Source organism: Podarcis melisellensis (assembly GCF_964234715.1).
Source record: "Podarcis melisellensis genome assembly, chromosome: 8".
NCBI lineage: Eukaryota > Metazoa > Chordata > Lepidosauria > Squamata > Lacertidae > Podarcis > Podarcis melisellensis.
The window spans coordinates 20,772,441-20,790,410 of NC_138540.1; the positions used below are offsets into that span (position 1 = coordinate 20,772,441).

The following is a 17,970-nucleotide window of genomic DNA, read 5'->3' on the forward strand; positions in this document are numbered from 1 at the left end:
TCTGTGGTTTAACCCACAGCACCACCCGCGTCCCTGTAGGTCAGGGAGTTGGGTACATCAATGGCACTGGTTGCCTACTATTTATTGAGTTATTTATTTAAGGCTGATTTATATATTGCAGAATCGTTAGAGGAACAGAGGAAGCTGCCTTATACAGAACCAGACCACTGGCCCATTTAGCTCACTGCTGTCTACACTGGCTGGCAGCTGCTTTTTAGGATTTCTGGCAGAAGACTCTCCCAGCCCTTCCTGCAGATGCTGGCGATTGAACCTGGAGCATTCTGCTTGCAAGGCAGATGCTCATAAGCCAGTGCTTCTCAAAGTTGGGTTCCCAGCTGTTGTTGGACTCCCAGCATCACCAGCTAGCAGGACCAGTGGTCAGTGATGATGGGAGTTGTAGTCCAACAACAAATTTGAGATGTTCTTCGACCTGGGGCCCTCTCGGTGTGTAGGACCCATAGCTGTCAACTTACAGATTTGAAAATAAGGGACCAGCAGCCTCGAAAATAAGGGATTTTAGTCAACCAGCAGCCAAACAAAGCCTCAAGTGGTGGTTCCCATAGCGCAGCAACCCGGCAAAGGGGATGCAGTAAGGAAAACCACTGTCACCTCTCCGCTGGGAAGCGCTGAGCAAAGGCGAGTCCCCAGGCAACATGGCCAATTTGATCGGCACAAGACATGCAAGCTCCACCCCCAGTCATTCTTAGACTCCTTATTGGGTGAGCAACACAGCCAAGCAACACAGTTGGAGCCTCCCTCCTCCCTGGCTGGCTGGGAGGGAGGGAGAGGAGCTGCTTCCTTTGAAACCCGGGAAATTTAAGGGACATCATCAATAAGGGACAGCAGCGGGACATGGCGCTGGGATAAGGGACTGTCCCACCAAATAAGGGACGCTTGACAGCTATGGTAGGACCACAACTCCCATCAGCCCCAGCCGAGTCATGGGAGTTGTGGTCCAACACAACCAGAGGACCCCCAGGCTGGCATAAGGCTGGCCTAGATCAGGGTTTCCCAAACCTGGGTTTCCAGCTGTTTTTCGACTACAGTTCCCATCATCCCTGACCACTGGTCCTGCTAGCTAGGGATGATGGGAGTTGTAGCCCCAAAACAGCTGGAGGCTCACATCTGGGAAACCGTGGCCTAGATGATCTCGCCTTCTGTGAAGCAGCTCCCTGTGTTCCTTCACTGTTCTCAGAGTCTTTTCCCTGTTTCACTTCAGCCATCTGAACCCGCTGGCCATGCAGGAGGCAGCGGCCTTCCTGCTGGGCACCCATGACTTCAGCACCTTTCGCTCAGCCTCTTCGGAGCTCCCCAAACGAGACCCAGTTAAGAGGCTTTCGCGGGTGGAGGTCAGACCTGTTCCTGGCTTTCTCTCGGAGCACAGCAAAGACAGGTAACATCACTGGGGGGTCTTATGGTGGGAGGCCAGGTTCAGTGGACCCATTAAAAATAAAATAATGGGTTGCATTCAGTGCTAGCCCTATTCAGAGTAGGTCCATTGACATTAATGGATATGGTAGTTGGTTAGAGCATGGTGCTGATAACCCCAAGGTGGCAGTTTCAATTCCTGTATGGGACAGCTACATATTCCTGCATTGCAGGGGGTAGGACTAGATGATCCTGAGGGTCCCTTCTGCTTTGATGATTGTATGACTAACTTAGGTCCATTCATTCCAATGGGTCTTCTCTGAGTAGGTCTTAGACTGTGTACGCACTATACATTTAAAGCCCATCTCCTCAACAGCCCCCTAAAAAAAATCCTGAGAACTGTAGTTTACCCTTCCAAGTGCCAATTTCCCTTAACAAACTACAGTTCCCAGGATTCTTGGGTGTGCACATGCTTTAAATGTTTGGGGTGTGTGCAGTGTTAGTTGGATGTGACCCATTAATTCTATATCGTTTGTTTGCTTGCTTGTTTGCTGTTTTTGAACAATTCATTCCCGTTGTTTGCTGATTACTTTTGCAGGAGGAATGCAGGGGATAGAATCAAAGGAAGGTCCCTTGCCTCAAGTTAGACCCTCAATCCACCCAGTTCAATAGTGTCCTTGCCATGGCAGGGTTGCAGATGTGCTGCTCTGGGTTGTTTCCACCTAAAAGGATGCTCAAGGATACACCCACTGAAATCAACCGACCCAAGTTAGTTGTGTTCATCCATTTTAAACGTAGCCTTGTCAATTCCAATGCATAGCTCTCTCTCTTCTCCATTCTAGAAGCCTCTCTCACGCCTCCTACAGGAACCTAGTAAGGCTGATACAGAGTCAGACCCCTTGATCCATCTGTCTTGGTATTGTCAACACTGACTGGCAGCGGCTCCTCAAGGTTTCAGGCAGGGGGCACCCCAGTCCTGAACCTGGGACCCGCTTCATGGAAGGAAGTCAATCCATCAGTGATTGTCAGTCCATCAGTGAGCTTCTCTTATGACATAATAAATAATAATAATAATAATAATAATAATAATAATAATAATAATAATAAATTATAATTTAGTTATATCCCGCCCTCCCCAGCCAAGACTGTGCTCAGGGCGGCTAACACCAGGTATAAAAACAATTGATTAAAATACAACGTAAAAACAAGATATTAAAGTACAACATTAAAATGCAGCTTCATTTCAGTGGAAACTCAAATCAAAAACTTTTGGGGGATGAAAACATCAAGTCTTCACCAAGGCCAACTATCCAGACTGGTTCTACGTGGGCCAGAAAAAAACCCAGGGAAGTCCCCAAATAGGAGTTCCATCACAGAAGGGGAAAGGAAAAAGGAAAGATGGGGAGGGGATCAAGTTGATTCCAAGCCAAAGGCCAGGAGGAACAACTCTGTCTTACAGGCCCTGCAGAAAGAAATCAGATTCCGCAGGGCCATGGTCTCATGAGACAGAGCGTTCCACCAGGCCGGAGCCAGAGATGAAAAGGCCCTGGCTCTGATTGAAGCTAATCTAACTTCCTTAGGGCCCGGGACCTCTAGGGTGTTGCTATTTATGGATCTAAAGGTCCTCTGCAGGGCATACCGGGAGAGGTGGTCCCATAGCTCTCCACCGTCTACTGATGCAGGGCTGCAAATACAAACTGGCAGTGGGTCTCCAGGGGTTCGGGCGGGAGACCTACCTGGACACACTGTGGATTGAACTTCTGCATGAAGACAGCTGCGTTACTGCCGAGTTACGTGTAGCTGATCGCAGCCCTTGACCTGAGAGTCCAACAGATGATAGATAGATAGATAGATAGATGCTCTAACCACTGAGCTACGACCCTTCATTGGAAGCATTGGAACTCCCTTTCAGTCATCTTTGCTCCCCAGCTCCTGTCCCTCGACAGCGTATGTGGACAGAAACAGGTGGCCACAGACAGCCCATTACGGCGCACCACAGCACTGAAGCTCAGGATCATGGCCTCGATGTTCCTCTTGATGGGACGTTGCCAATCCCCTCTCAAGAGTTGCTTAGCAACTCCCCTGCTCAAGAGAAAAGGCCTGTTTCCAACAGATGCCCTTAAGACGCTGGGTTCGGAAGCCGCACTCCATTGTTCGAAGGGGAAGCGAGAAAGCCGGGGGGGGGGGGAGAGAGAATAGGAGGATTATTTGAAACTGGAAGGACACGGAGTAATTCTACTTGGAAGCACATTGTTGGAAAGAGAAAGGAGAGAGGGGGGAAAAAATAAGGAAAACGAACTTGGATTACTATAATGCAGGGGCCTTTTTTCTCGCCGTGTCGAAGGATAAGTGCGTTCCCAAGGTTATCCCGCATTGTCTGCCCTGCTTTCAGAAGCGGAGGTCTTTCAAGGAGTTGTGTGGACGTGTCTGTTTTATTTGGCAAAGAGGGAGCCAGAGGAAGCAGCTGTCAAGGCAGAAGAGGAGTGGGGAATGGAGGGGCAGGGAGCTGTCTGTGGTGCTGAAGTGCCACCTCGCCTGCCAGCAGCCCCTGCCGAAACCTGCCTCTTAGATTCAGAGATTGAACGAAACCCTGCTCACATTTCTCCACCACGTCCTTCAGGACTAGGAGCTTGTCTCTACAATTAGAACCCTGTGGAACTCCTACTTTCAGAAATGTTGATATCTCTGCGGTAGTTTTTATTATGAGGATGGTGCCAGCAAAACTGGTGTGGTGCGTGCAATTTTTCTTTATTTTGAAAGTGTGGCCCAGAGGAAAAGAGATTGAGAACCCACTAACCTAAGTGAGGGACGCGGGTGGCACAGAGCCTAGGACTTGCCGATCAGAAGGTCGGCGGTTCGAATCCCTGCGACAGGGTGAGCTCTGGTTGCTCGGTCCCTGCTCCTGTCCACCTAGCAGTTCGAAAGCACATCAAGTGCAAGTAGATAAATAGGTACCGCTCCGGCGGGAAGGTAAACAGCGTTTCTGTGCGCTGCTCTGGTTCGCCAGAAGCGGCTTAGTCATGCTGGCCACGTGACCCGGAAGCTGTACTCTGGCTCCCTCGGCCAATAAAGCGAGATGAGCGCCGCAACCCCAGAGTTGGTCACGACTGGACCTAATGGTCAGGGGTCCCTTTACCTTTAACCTAAGTAAATCATGCCCATTAATTTCAGCGGGTCTGCTTTGCGTAGGACAACCCTTCGTAACAGATTGTCTTTCTCTCCACCCCCCCAGCTTATCCCATAACTCCCAATAAAGGCAGATTAATTCTTGTTCAGAATAAACAAAGAAAATTGAGCGTTAAGGGTGCCAACCGTTTGAACAGGATGCTGGAGGCGGGTGGGGAGGAGGGGGCGCAGGAGGAGAGTGAGGAATCTTGCATTTTCAAAAAGAGAAAAGCAACACGATTCCTATTGTTTCTCTTTCCTGGGCCCGCTGGGCATTGCCAGGTTGTAGGAGAAAGACCAGCTGTCTCAGAGCAAAGTCTCCATGTGATCCGAAAACGGATTGAATAATAGTCATGGAATTGCAGGTGGGTGTTGACAGGCTCTCTTGCGCAACCCAGGAATTTCAGAGCGAGGGCTTCGCACACAGGTGGAAGACCCTCCATGGAGGGAGAGACCCTATCCAAGGTCATTGTTTCCGTTATCCATTGGCATTACTGCAGGTGCCACGTAACACCTGTTCCACATTTGTAAGGGCTCTGTGACCGTTTCATGTGCCGTCGCTTACACTTTGGAACTGCCTGCCTCATGATATCAGGCAGCCACCTTCACCGCACTCTTTTTGGCACCTGCTAAAATTCTAGTTTAGACAAACCTACCCAGGTCATAGCTGTCAATTTTTCCCTTTTCTTGCGAGGAATCCTATTTGGAATAAGGGAATTTCCCTTTAACAAAAGGGAAAAGTTGACATGAGGTGCTTAGAAAGTTGATGTGGATTTCAACCCATTCAAAGTATTTTAATATTTGGAATGTTTTAAACTATTGTAATTTTTTTCTTTATTTTCCGGGGGCGGGGGTTGTACATCGCGTTGAGGTTTTGGAGTTGTTGTTTTTAGCAATCAAGCTATGTATAGATTTTGTTCAATAATAAAATAATTGTTATCAGCAAACATCACTTACTACCAACTTTCAGCTGATTCGGGGCAGAAAGGAACGGATATTTTAAAGGAGCGTGTGGTTTGCCGCACCTCGAAAAAAGGATATTGTAGGGCTGGAAAAGTTTCAGGATTAAGAGAAGAACCAATCTTTTGGTTTCCTCTTTATTTGTAAAGTGCTTTGAGGTTGTTGGTTTCTTACAGTCTTAAGTGGTGTCTGATTTTCATGAAATGAATAAAAGCAAATGATCGAGGGGGTGGAGCAACTTGCTCTCATGAGGAAAAGTTGCAGAATTTGGGACTTTTTACTTTAGGGAAAGCTGGAGTAGGGGGCAAGTAGTAGTACAAGTGTTTAAAATATTCATGGCGTGGAAAAAGTGGGTGGGGGAACTTTTTTCTCCCTCCCTCATAACACTCAGAACTCATGGGTATCCAGTGAAGCTGATGGCTGGAAGATTCAGGAGAGATAAAAGAAAGGATTTCTTCATGCAGCGCATAGTGGAACTGTGGAACTCACTCCTGCAGCCTCCAGTACGGATGGCTTTAAAAGAGCATGGGACAAATTCATGGAGGAGGGGACAAATTGTGGCTATTAGCCATGATGGCTATGCTCTGCCTCCACAGCTGGAAGCAGAAATGCTCCTGAATGCCAGTCTCTGGGAATCACAAATTGGACAGTGCTGATGTTGCACTCAGCTCCTGCTTTCAGGCTTCCCTAATTAACATCTTGTTGGTTGCTGTGGAGACCAGATCCTTTGGCCCAGTCCAACAGGGATTTTCTGATGTTCTTGTTCATTGTTCTCTTATTGGATATATTTAAAGGATTATTATTATTATTATTATTATTATTATTATTTTAAAAACTGATTATTTCATTCTTTTTGGAAACCGCTTTGAGGTTTTAGTTTTAGGGTTTTTTAAAACTACAGTGGACGCTCGGGTTGCAAACATGTGTGGGATGCACATTTGCAACCCGCGCCAGCGCATGCACGGATTACGATTCAGTGCTTCTGTGCATGCACAAAGCGCAATTTAGTGCTTTTGCACGAGCACCGAAACCCAGAAGTAACCCGTTCCAGTACTTCCGTGTTTCGGCGGTCCGTAACCCAAAAAAATGCAACATGAAGCGTCTGTAACCCAAGGTATGACTGTAAGTGGCATATAAATTTTGTGAAATACAATAAATAAATTATATTTTCCTTGTGTTGGCACGGGTAGATTTTACCAGGGTGGTGGCATCATGAAAGAACATGAAGTAACAATTAGTGGAATGACCCCTCCCCAAATGTTGCCTGTGAATGGAATGATGAATTCAGGGGAGGGGGTGGATTTGGTCTCCGCCATATTTTCTCTCTCCCCCCCCCCCATGGCGCTGCTGCAAGTGGTACAGTCCAGGCGAAGCTTTACCACCTGGCTGTGCCGCCTGCCCGGTTCCCTGACTGCTGGAAACCCTCTGAGCTTTAAACGCTGTCAGATTTGCTGACTTTTCTGTTATCCCACCCTAGACTGCTGAGCGAGGAAATCACATTCTTTTAAAAACCCATCTGAAAGAGCCCAGAGAGAGAGAGGGGGGATGGAAAGCTGCCTCCCTCATGAAATCACATGCTAGGTGATTACAGACCTATTATCCCTCCCTCTCCCTTGTCAGCACTATTTATTTTTGGCTGAATTGTTAGAAGCGGGAGGCCTGGAAAACAACATGCCATGAATCCTGCAGGTCGGCATAAAAAACGTAAACCTTTTGACTTCCATGGTGGTGGTGTTTCCATTTTTGTTTTAAGTTCCTAGTCCTCAAGATTCTTCTGGAGAACCCTCCCCACAAATAAAGACACAGTGGATTATTATTAGTAATAGTAGTAAAAATGTAACGCATCGTTAAAGGTTGTTCTGCAAATAAGCAAGTGGTGGTTTTTTTTTTGTTAAGTTATTTGTCCTCAAGGGTTGTTCTGTCAACCCCGCCACACAAATAAGCAAGTGGTGGCTTAAAAAAAATAAAAAATAAAATTACTAGTCCTCAAGGCTGGTTCTGCCAAGCCCTCCATGGGAATGAAGCAGGCAGTGACTGCTTCTAGCCCCTCAATCCAAAGTAAGCCTTAGGTTGGGAGTAAACTTGGCCAAGCTTGCTCTACAGCCTTTTTGGGGGATGGTGAACAAAAGACAAGAGCTAACGGTAACAGCCTGTTGTCTTTGTCCATGGAGTTTTCTTGGCAGGGATACTGGAGTGGCTTGCCGGTTCCTGCTCCATGTGGATCACGTTTGGTGAAAACTCTCCACTATGACCTGTTCATCTTGGGTAGCCCTGCACGGCATAGCTCATAGCTTCTCTGAGTTATTCAAGCCCCTTCGCCACGGCAAGGTAGTGATCCATGAGGCAGTGAGAGATTTTACTTTCTTGGGCTCCGTGATCACTGCAGATGGTGACAGCAGTCACAAAATTAAAAGACGCCTGCTTCTTGGGAGAAAAGCAATGACAAACCTAGACAGCATCTTAAAAAGCAGTGACATCACCTTGCCAACAAAGGTCCATATAGTTAAAACTATGGTTTTCCCAGTAGTGATGTATGGAAGTGAGAGCTGGACCATAAAGAAGGCTGATTGCCGAAGAATTGATGCTTTTGAATTATGGTGCTGGAGGAGACTCTTGAGAGTCCCATGGACTGCAAGAAGATCAAACCTATCCATTCTGAAAGAAATCAGCCCTGAGTGCTCACTGGAAGGACAGATCGTGAAGCTGAGGCTCCAATACTTTGGCCACCTCATGAGAAGAGAAGACTCCCTGGAAAAGACCCTGATGTTGGGAAAGATGGAGGGCACAAGGAGAAGGGGACAACAGAGGACGAGATGGTTGGACAGTGTTCTCGAAGCTACCAACATAAGTTTGACCAAACTGCGGGAGGCAGTGGAAGACAGGAGTGCCTGGCGTGCTCTGGTCCAGGGGGTCACAAAGAGTCGGATACGACTAAACAACTAAACAACAACAAACGGTGACAGCGGCCTTTCATACACCTTGCCAATTTACAGCCTGCCCCAATTCGCCCTGTGGAAAAAACAAAGACCTCAGTTGGCAGATTAATCCCAAGCACTGAGGCCGAAGATAGATTTGGGGTGCTCTTTGCCGGCTCGCAGATTTGGACCCATCGTTTCCCTCCCAGCTTTAAAGAAGGATTTTAAGTGGAACCATAATCCTTTCTCCTCGCAAGCGGGGAGGCGGGAGGGAGCAGCCTATCGATCGCGCTTTGTTGCGCCTGCTTCCCATTAGGGCTGAATCGCTTATATTTTCGGTCACTGAAAGATTTAGGCAGAGGCCTCGGGCTCTTCGTGAGTCACTAAAAGCAGGCCGGGGCCCTTAATCTGGGCTGCTGTCCTCTGTTCTCGCACGCAAGCAGATACCAGGGGGCCTTGACCCCGGCTCCCAATTCCCTCCCCTCCAAAAAAAGAAGAGCATGTCAGTATTTGTAATGTAATTTCATTGGGAATGTATTTCACAAGGAATAGATGGTATTGGGGAAAGGAGGTGGCAGTTGGAAATTGGCAGTTGGCTGGTTATTCAGTTACTTCTATCTTGACTGTGAAACTGAGAGGTGTGGGGACTTCATGCAGGCGCCGTCTGGAGGACTTTGTGAATAATATTTGTTGTTCAAGTGTTGCCAGCCTGACAAGTTTATAGATTTATATTTAACTATTTGTATAAGTCACACTCAGAGAGAGAGAGAGAGAGAGAGAGACCATATTTTTCCATGTATAAGACACCCCCTATTTGGGGGGACTCAAATTTAAGAAATTTGCACTATGCGCTATCCATGTATAAGACAGCCACCACTTTTTAGCATAATTTTTAAAGAAAAAAACCTAGTCTTATACACGGAAAAGTACGGTATACAGTGGTACCTCGGGTTACATACGCTTCAGGTTACAGACTCCGCTAACCCAGGAATAGTGCAGGAAAACTTTGCTTCAGGATGAGAACAGAAATCGCGCAATGGCAGCGGGAGGCCCCATTAGCTAAAGTGGTGCTTCGGGTTAAGAACAGTTTCAGGTTAAGAACGGACCTCCGGAACGAATTAAGTACTTAACCCGAGGTACCACTGTATATATTATCACAAATAGCTAATGGAGCCTGGCTGCTGGGGGTCAGGCCAACAGTTCGGCTAGCCCAACATCCTGTCCTCACAGTGAGCAGGCAGATGTTTCTGCAAAAGGTGGACCTGAGCCTAACAAACACTCTCACGGGCAAAAGGCGGATGGTGCCCATTGGAACTGGTGCGGAGGAAGGCAGGGAGCCCAACAGTAGGTGGCGCCAGAGCCACTGTTTGGTGTGTCCCTATCCTCCTCCCTGCTGAGTTCTGCAAGGACAGCACCTGAAACTTAAGGGAGGTGGAAGCGGATGGGTTGTAAGAAGTCAGGCAGGTGGTGGCTGGCTGAGTCCAGATTGCGCTTGGTGGGGCACTGCCCCCTTCGCCCTGATGGACCAGCCTCCACTTACAAAGGTCCAGTGAGTTTCTTTTCTTCCTTGACGGACCCAGATTTTCATTTTCATTTTTTTTGCCAGAGGAGATTATACAAACGCTGCACTCAAAAAATTGAGAAAGTTCAAGTGTTTCATTTGACTTGCAGCTTTTTGTTTTTAATGCAAAGTTCACGTTTCCTGGATTTAACATGCTGGTCAGAAAGCAGTTACTTTTTAACATATGCACGTCTATGAGTTCTGCCATTACCTTCTCAGACAATATGTCAAAATGCTTGCTAAATCTGAAGTCTTGGTGTTTTTTAAATGGTAGAACGTGTGCGGAAATGTTTTTTGAAAAAGGCATACAAAAATAGTGTGAATATTAACTTCAAAAAAACAACAACACCCTTATATACAGAAATGAGATGGATCCGACCTGGATTTTAGTTATTGTCCACTTGGACAAGTTATATATTGCTTATTTGTTATGTTTGTATTATTTCATAAGATTTATAAATTGGTTGAGAGATTGAAAAACAAAGCCCCAAAGGGATTTTACAAAAAAGATAAAATGATAATATTACCAATAGGAAAAATTAACAGCAATAATTTAAGACTTTTGAAAATCTAAATTGATAATATAGTAGAAACAGATGAAAGTTCATATCAGCAACTGGGCAGGCTTGTCTAAACAGAAATGTTTTTAGCAGGTGTCAAAGAGGGTACCACAAGGGTGCCTGCCTGCTATCAATAAGCAGGGAGTTCCAAAGGTATATTTAAACACGTCTCTAAATGGTTTGTGACCTGGGTGAAAACATCTTAATCTTTAAAAACAAAGCAAAACAAAACAAAAAACCAAGAGGACTGCCAAATTCTGTAAGACAGAATTACCAACTAAATTGAACATCTTTAGCATCAAAACAAACACTACCCATAATAATCAGCTACGAAAAAATACACAAGGAATTCCGTATTGTAAGACCTAGTGAACAGCTAGTCCAAATATGCTCTAATGCAGCAAGAAATAAATTGTTACACATGAAAATCAACTAAAAAGTATCAACTCCACACATGAAAGTGGCAGGGAGTAGAAATCGACAGATCCGTCCACTCCTACTTAAAATATGTTGCTGAAGTGGCTTCTGAGCTGCTTGGTTTATTAGAAGCTTACCCTGCGTACATCGGATTTCCCCCAGCATGAAGGCAGTGGCTGTACCCCTGTCGCTTGTGCCCAGGTGGTCAGAGGTATACTGCCTCTGTCCCTGGAGGTTCCATTCCTGACCCTCACTGCTAAGGTGAAGGGCGCTGCTGGGTCTGCTGGGCATCAAAAGGCTCTTGACGCTTCATCAGGGCCGGCGAGATGCCCCGCGAAACAGCTGGTCCGCTGCCACCAATCTGGCCTGACAACATGGGTGGGGATGCTCCAGCCCACAGTCCGAATCCAGCTTTAGCACACCCACCTGCCCCACATGCATGTTTACGGTGAGCTTCTTTGTTGGAGCAAGGTGCGCCCTCAGTGCCAGTCAGCTGATAGGCAGCGAGAGCATGCCTTGTTCTAGCAAAGAAACAGTTGGGAAACTCATTTTTGAAACTGATTTTGGTGCACTCCTCCTGCCTGTCAGCTGATGGGCCCACATCATTCTTCAGGAGGTCTTGGGAACACCCAGAGTGGTAGCAAAAATCCATCCTGCAGAAGCGAGTTCCAGAGTTGAACAGTGCACAGTGTTGAAAAAGTGCTTCCTTCTGTTCATCCTGATTGTTTTATCTCTAACATTTTTTCCTCTTTGCTTTTTTCCAGCCATTTGAGGTTTTGGGAGATGGAGTTTACAGCCCCCTCTTTTCTCTACAAACAGGTACTGTGAAAGCTAACTCCCCACAAAAGCCAGTTTTAAACTGGCCTGAACCCAGTTTTTACACTCCCTTTTTATCTTCAGCGTTTGGTATCTTTGGGTCCTGCTCTGAACACCTTCTCCATATTGTGACCTGGTAGTTTGCACACGAGGCAGGCTTCATCAAATGGTGGCACAGCAGATCCTGCTCTGGGGAGTGAGTTGTGCTATGTGATCTTTGGAGTCCCAATTCTACGACTCGTATGAACTGTAGAATGTTGTTGAGCTGGTGATCCTGATTTGAGAATCTAAGAAATGAAGGTGATAACTCACTCCTGTTGCTGCTTCCCTGTATACTGCCTCTGAACCTGGAAGTTCGACGTAGCCATTGTGACCAGTACTGCTAGACCGATCCCTCGCTGTGAATTGGTTTAATCCCCGTATCCGGTGGCTGCCACCACTGGGTCATGTAGCTCAGTCTCATCTGTACCAACCTTGGGGAAAGGCTGTGGCTCAGTGGCAGAGCATCTGCTTTGAGTGCAGAAAGTCCTGGGTTCAATCCCCAGCAGCATATCCAGGTAAGGCTAGGAGAGACTCCCTGCCTTGAAAACTCTGGGGAGCTGCTGCCAGTCAGTGCGGACAGTACCGAGCTAGATAGAGCAACGTTCCAACTTGGTGTGAGGCAGCCTCCTTTGCTCCATTTTAATTCAGGCCCTCATTCAGAATATAAAGAACTAGAATAGTACTTTATATTTGGGAGAAAGAATGCAGCAGAGATTGCAAGTTCACTTTTCTGTGTGTGTGTGTGTGTGTGTGTGTGTGTGTTAGGACTTGGAATGTGTTGTTGTAAGGTAAAGGGACCCCTGACCGTTAGGTCCAGTCGTGGCCGACTCTGGGGTTGCGGCGCGCATCTCGCTTTATTGGCCGAGGGAGCCGGCGTACAGCTTCCGGGTCATGTGGCCAGCATGACTAAGCTGCTTCTGGCGAACCAGAGCAGCACACGGAAACACCGTTTACTTTCCCGCTGGAGCGGTACCTATTTATCTACTTGCACTTTGACGTGCTTTCGAACTGCTAGGTTGGCAGGAGCAGGGACCGAGCAACGGGAGCTCACCGCGTCGCAGGAAATCGAACCGCTGACCTTCTGATCAGCAAGTCCTAGGCTCTGTGGTTTAACCCACAGCACCACCCGCATCCTAACAACACCAGTGTTGTTATAGGACCCCCCTAATCTTGGATTAAAGAAAAGGCTGGTGGTCTTTTGGGGGTCAATGTTTAAAGTTTTGAGAGGGTGCTCTGGGTGGCAACCACAAAATAGCTGCCATGTCAGGGCTGTTGGACGTAGCACAAGCCGTCAGCTTCTCCCTTTCGCAGCCTGGTAGCTTGCATGTTGAGCACATTTCATGGAAGAGTCCTTGCATGGTGGCAGTTGGTAGCTCCCCCTGCTTTCTTAGCCCAGAATAGGCAGTTCCTTAGATCACTGGCAATTGCTGCAGAAAGTTTGGGACCTTGAAGTTGAGATGGGCATGTGTCTAGTTCTCCCATCAGCTCTGCAGACAGATCCCACTGCTGCCCCAACTCAAAAAAAAGTTTTCTGTACCTCTTGATTGTTTCCCATGATTTGTGGGACACTAGTCTCCCTTTTTGCACTTACACGACAAGAATGCAAACACAGAGGACGAATTATACAGTGGAGTGCGTGGTAATTTGCTGGTCTGGGTTGCAGAGTCTGGGTTGCAGAGTCCAGCTTGCCTTGGGCACAGGGTTCGAATTGCAGGGCCTCGGTGCAAAATTTTCTTTTGAGGCAAGTGTCTATGTAACACTGTCTCATAGCCTCATCCGATGAAGGGCTGAGAGTTATTTAACTCTTTAAATGGAACATCTACACTGGATCAGAAACCCAAGGAAGTTGACACAGTCTTCTCACTGCCGCCCCCTCTGGTTTTATGCCCACGCTGTGGCATGTCAGTACTTGGTGAACGGGCATCAGTGTTTGCCCCTTGGTTAGATAAACTACAGCTCCAAAGAACCGTAGGCAGGAAACAGCAGATCCACACTATGTATTTAAAGTGCGCTTGGCACACATTTATATAGTTCCCCAAAGAATCCTGGGAACTGTAGTTTGTTAAGAGCAGTGGGAATTGTAGCTCTGTAAGGAGGAAAGTACTTTGAGTGGAAGCCATGTGCTTTAAATGCATGGCATGGATAGAGAGAGAGAGATTTAAATGAGAAATGTTGAATAGAAGCATCAAAGTGTCGGAGGACGGTTCCCTCTGGTGGTGAATGCTAGAATTGCTGTTTGTGTTGGCCTGTGGCTCCCCCCAAAACCCTGCAGTATTCAGGGAGAGGGGAACCTCTGGCCTTCCAGATGTTGCTGGACTCCAGCTGCTAATGATCCCAGAGGCTGGGACTGCTGAGAGCTGCAGTCAAGTATCTTTCCTACCTGGTCCTTTTGGCCAGAGTTGTCAGGGATTGAACCTGCATGCCGCTGAGCTGCAGTTACTCCTGAGGAACATAGCAATCTGTCTTTCACTGGCTCATCTAGCTCAGTCCCATCTGTGCCAACCTTGGGGAAAGGCTGTGGCTCAGTGGCAGAGCATCTGCTTTGATTGCTGAAGGTCCCAGGTTCAATCCCAGCTGGGAGAGACTCCCTGCCTTGAAAACTCTGGAGAGCTGCTGCTAATCAGTGTAAACAATACTGAGCATAGATGGGCCAGTTGTTTGATTCAGTAATAAACCAGCTTCCAGTGTTCCTATGGCCACCTCCAGGGGGTCTTTCCCAGCCCTTCCTAAAGATGTGGTGGGTTGAAACTTAGGCATGCAGCAAAAATGCTCCACCCACTGAGCAACATGGCCCCCTTCCTCCTTAATTGCTAGGAATTTATGCACATAGCCTCAGATCTGGCATGCTCCCCCAGGAAGCTGTATTTACAATAGGTCAGAACATTTGTCCCACATGCTCCATATCATCTACTCTGACTGGCAGCAGCTGTGTGGGAGTCTTTCCCAGCCCTACCTGGAGTGTCTTGAGCTCTTTTGCATGCAAAAAGGCCTGTTCTTCCGCCAACCGCTGTCCCCTCCTTGAACTTTCGGAGTGCTGTAATTTGGTGGCGGCGGTTGGGGTTTTACATTTATAAAGGAAATATTTAGTTACTGGCTGCTCTGGGCGGCCTTCCCCGGGTGGGAGAGCAGAGTATATAAAGCCCCTGCAAATACACCAAAACTGCAGCCTCCTGAAGGGTCCAGAAAGCTGCTGTCTCACAGATTTCCACAGCCTGCGTCTGAATGTGGGCAGCTGCAAGGGAGGCAGAAGGAACCACATCCTTTTCCTTCCAAGTTGTTATCTCACAGAGGGGCGGCTGCTATTTTTGGTTTGTCTGACGTGTTGTTGATCCACACCTTCATTTCCACCTACACAGTCTCCCTCATTCATTCATTCATTAATTCATTCATAGGTTCATAAACCTTTCCTCTAAGGTGGCCCACACAGAACCACCACCTTGTTATCCTCACAACAACCTGTGAGGTAAGGTAGGCTGAGAGGCAATGACTGGCCCCATGGTCACCCTGTGAGCCCCATGGCTGAGTGGGGATTTGAACCTTGGTCTCCCAGGTTTGTCTTGGTCTCTGTGGTTTAACCCTAAGGGACGCGGATGGCGCTGTGGATTAAACCACAGAGCCTAGGACTTGCCAATCAGAAGGTCGGCGGTTCGAATCCCCGCGCCGGGGTGAGCTCCCATTGCTCGGTCCCTGCTTCTGCCAACCTAGCAGTTCGAAAGCACCTCAAAGTGCAAGTAGATAAATAGGTACCACTCTGGCGGGAAGGTAAACGGTGTTTCCGTGCGCTGCTCTGGTTCGCCAGAAGCAGCTTAGTCTTGCTGGCCACATGACCCGGAAGCTGTACGCCGGCTCCCTCGGCCAATAAAGCGAGATGAGCGCCACCACCCCAGAGTCGGTCATGACTGGACCTAATGGTCAGGGGTCCCTTTACCTTTACCTCCCAGGTCCCAGTCCAACAGGTCTCCCTCCCTCCCTTCCCTGGGAATGGCACCAAACCAGCCGTAATATAGTGGTTTCTGTCTCCTGGGTCCAAGAATCGCCCAGTCAGCACAAAAAGAAAGGTTTTTGGCCACTGAGAAGAAATCTTCCCATGTTTTGGGCTGATTGAAGCCAATCAAAGTGAAAGGAGGTGAGTCAGCCACTGAGGATTGTGCAGGAATAACGCCCAAGAGTTTGCATGCCCCAAAGCTCAGCATTCAGGAACACTGAAAGCACAAAAGGCTTTGGTTTCAAGGGAGCGGGGGCAAGTTCTGTTGCATGCAGTTGACTTTCGAGGAAGACACAACTTTAAGTTGCTGTGAAAGAAGATGTTGGGAGACCTCCAAAACCTTTCCCCCACAAAAAAATAGTAGATGTAGCCGAAAGGCAACACGTGGAGATGTGCACTGATTGTTGGAATGTATCCATTATTATTAGTATTTCATGATTATAAAATCACTCTATAATCTTCGAAGGGCGCATGGCTGTGACTATCAGGAAGGGACCTGCGCTTTGCCACTGCACCGCTGCAAGTCATAGAATAAGAGAATCATAGAGTTGGAAGGGACCCTGATGATCATCTAGTCCAGCCCCCTGCAATACGCAGCTGTCCCATATGGGGATCGAACCCGCAACCTTGGCGTTATCAGCACCACACTCTGACCAACAGAGCTATCCATTGATCCGAACTCCAACAAGACGGTTGCCAACTCCAGGAAGAAACGTGGGAAGCTGTCTCTTGCTTTCATTATTACTTTTTTATTAGCTTTATTTTCTCCTGCCCTTGTTCCTAAAGGAGGCCAGGGCAGGCAATATCGAAACGTTTAAGCAGTCCCAACTCAAAATGAAATTAAAACATATTTAGAAACCACCTAAGCATCTAAAAGCATTACCCTGCCAAGGTTGCCACAGCCAGGATCTTCCAGCCCTTACAGGGAACAGGAATGCCCTTATAGTTCTCCTAAGAGTCAGTGATGAGGGAGACAGATGCACCTCACTAGTGTTGCCTACACTGGCTGGCAGCGCCTCTCCACGTTCTTAGACAGGGAGGCATTCCCAGCCCTACCTGCAGATGGTGGGGGATTGAATCTGGGATCCTTTGCAGATCTGGAATCCTCTGCCAAGTAGATAACTCTCCCACTGAGCCTCGACCCTTCCCTCTTTTACCCATCCGACATCCTGCTGCAGGAAAATGGGGCGGGGGGAGCCCAGCATTTTGGCTCTGCTTGTGGTCCACCCACAAGAGTCTGCAAGAGCAGAAGTCGGTGACACCGGAGGTGTTCACACGCTCGCTCACCTCCGCTCTCCCGCCAAAAGGAAAGAGAGCAGTGAACTAAAGTTTCCTTTCTGAAACTAACAGGCTCGCGCTGCCGCGTTCTTTGACCCATGTGACCTTTTTATAAAAGCAGCTCTGCTGGGTCGGAGGAAAAGGCCTGTTTGTTTCAAGTTGTTTCCTCCCAAGGGGCGCAAGATGGGGACTCCGTCGTTCTTCCCCACCCGCTGCCAAGCCTCATGACAAGCCTGCGAGGTGGGCCAGTCTGAAAGGGAGTAGCCTGGCCAAGGCAACCCACTGACCTTCTACAGCTGAGCAAGAACTGTAAAAGGCATTAAAGCCCACAAGCAGCCCCTGGAAGCAATGTCTGTGACTGTTTCCTGTCCCTGGCGGTGGCTGCTCAGGGCAGATTCTACCACAGAGGTTTGTTCAACCCCCTGCCTTGAATCTGACCCCTCCTAGACTAGAGAGACAAATGCAGAAAGCTGTTCCCAAGCATATTCAGATCTGGCAAGCTAGAACCAATGGAGGCAGCTGGTTTGGTGTCGTCTAGCTCTCTTAATTGTCAGAAGCTTATTTTCTTCTTTCATCCAATGGGACAGTGTCAATATTTGTTTAAATGTTTGTTGTCTTACCACCGCCATTCTTCAAGTTTTTATTTATTTATTGGGGAAATGGGGAGCCTACAGCCTTCCCAATGGTGCTGGTCTGCAACTCCCATCACCCCTGGCTGTTGGCTGGGGTTGATGGGAAATAGAGTCCCTTGGTGTCTGGTGGCCTAGAGGTTTGTCATTATTAGAGGGGGGATCCTAAGAAATCGAGAACTTAGCCCCCCCCCCAAGGTCTTAATTGTGTAAGTCAATAAAATGCACATTCCATTTGCACAGCGTTCCATTGGCTGTTCATGCCCATTCACTT

General features: G+C 47.8%; 1 protein-coding gene across 3 annotated transcripts in view; it reads left to right on the plus strand.

The window, feature by feature from the left end:
* Window positions 1–17,970, plus strand: part of PUSL1 (pseudouridine synthase like 1) — a 58,416-nt gene that overhangs the window by 37,743 nt on the left and 2,703 nt on the right. For all 3 annotated transcript variants that reach the window (XM_081923837.1, XM_081923838.1, XM_081923836.1), the window contains exons 5-6: window positions 1,220–1,393; window positions 11,711–11,765. In XM_081923837.1, coding sequence (XP_081779963.1) covers window positions 1,220–1,393; window positions 11,711–11,765 — 229 coding nt within the window. The remainder of the gene's footprint in view (window positions 1–1,219; window positions 1,394–11,710; window positions 11,766–17,970) is intronic.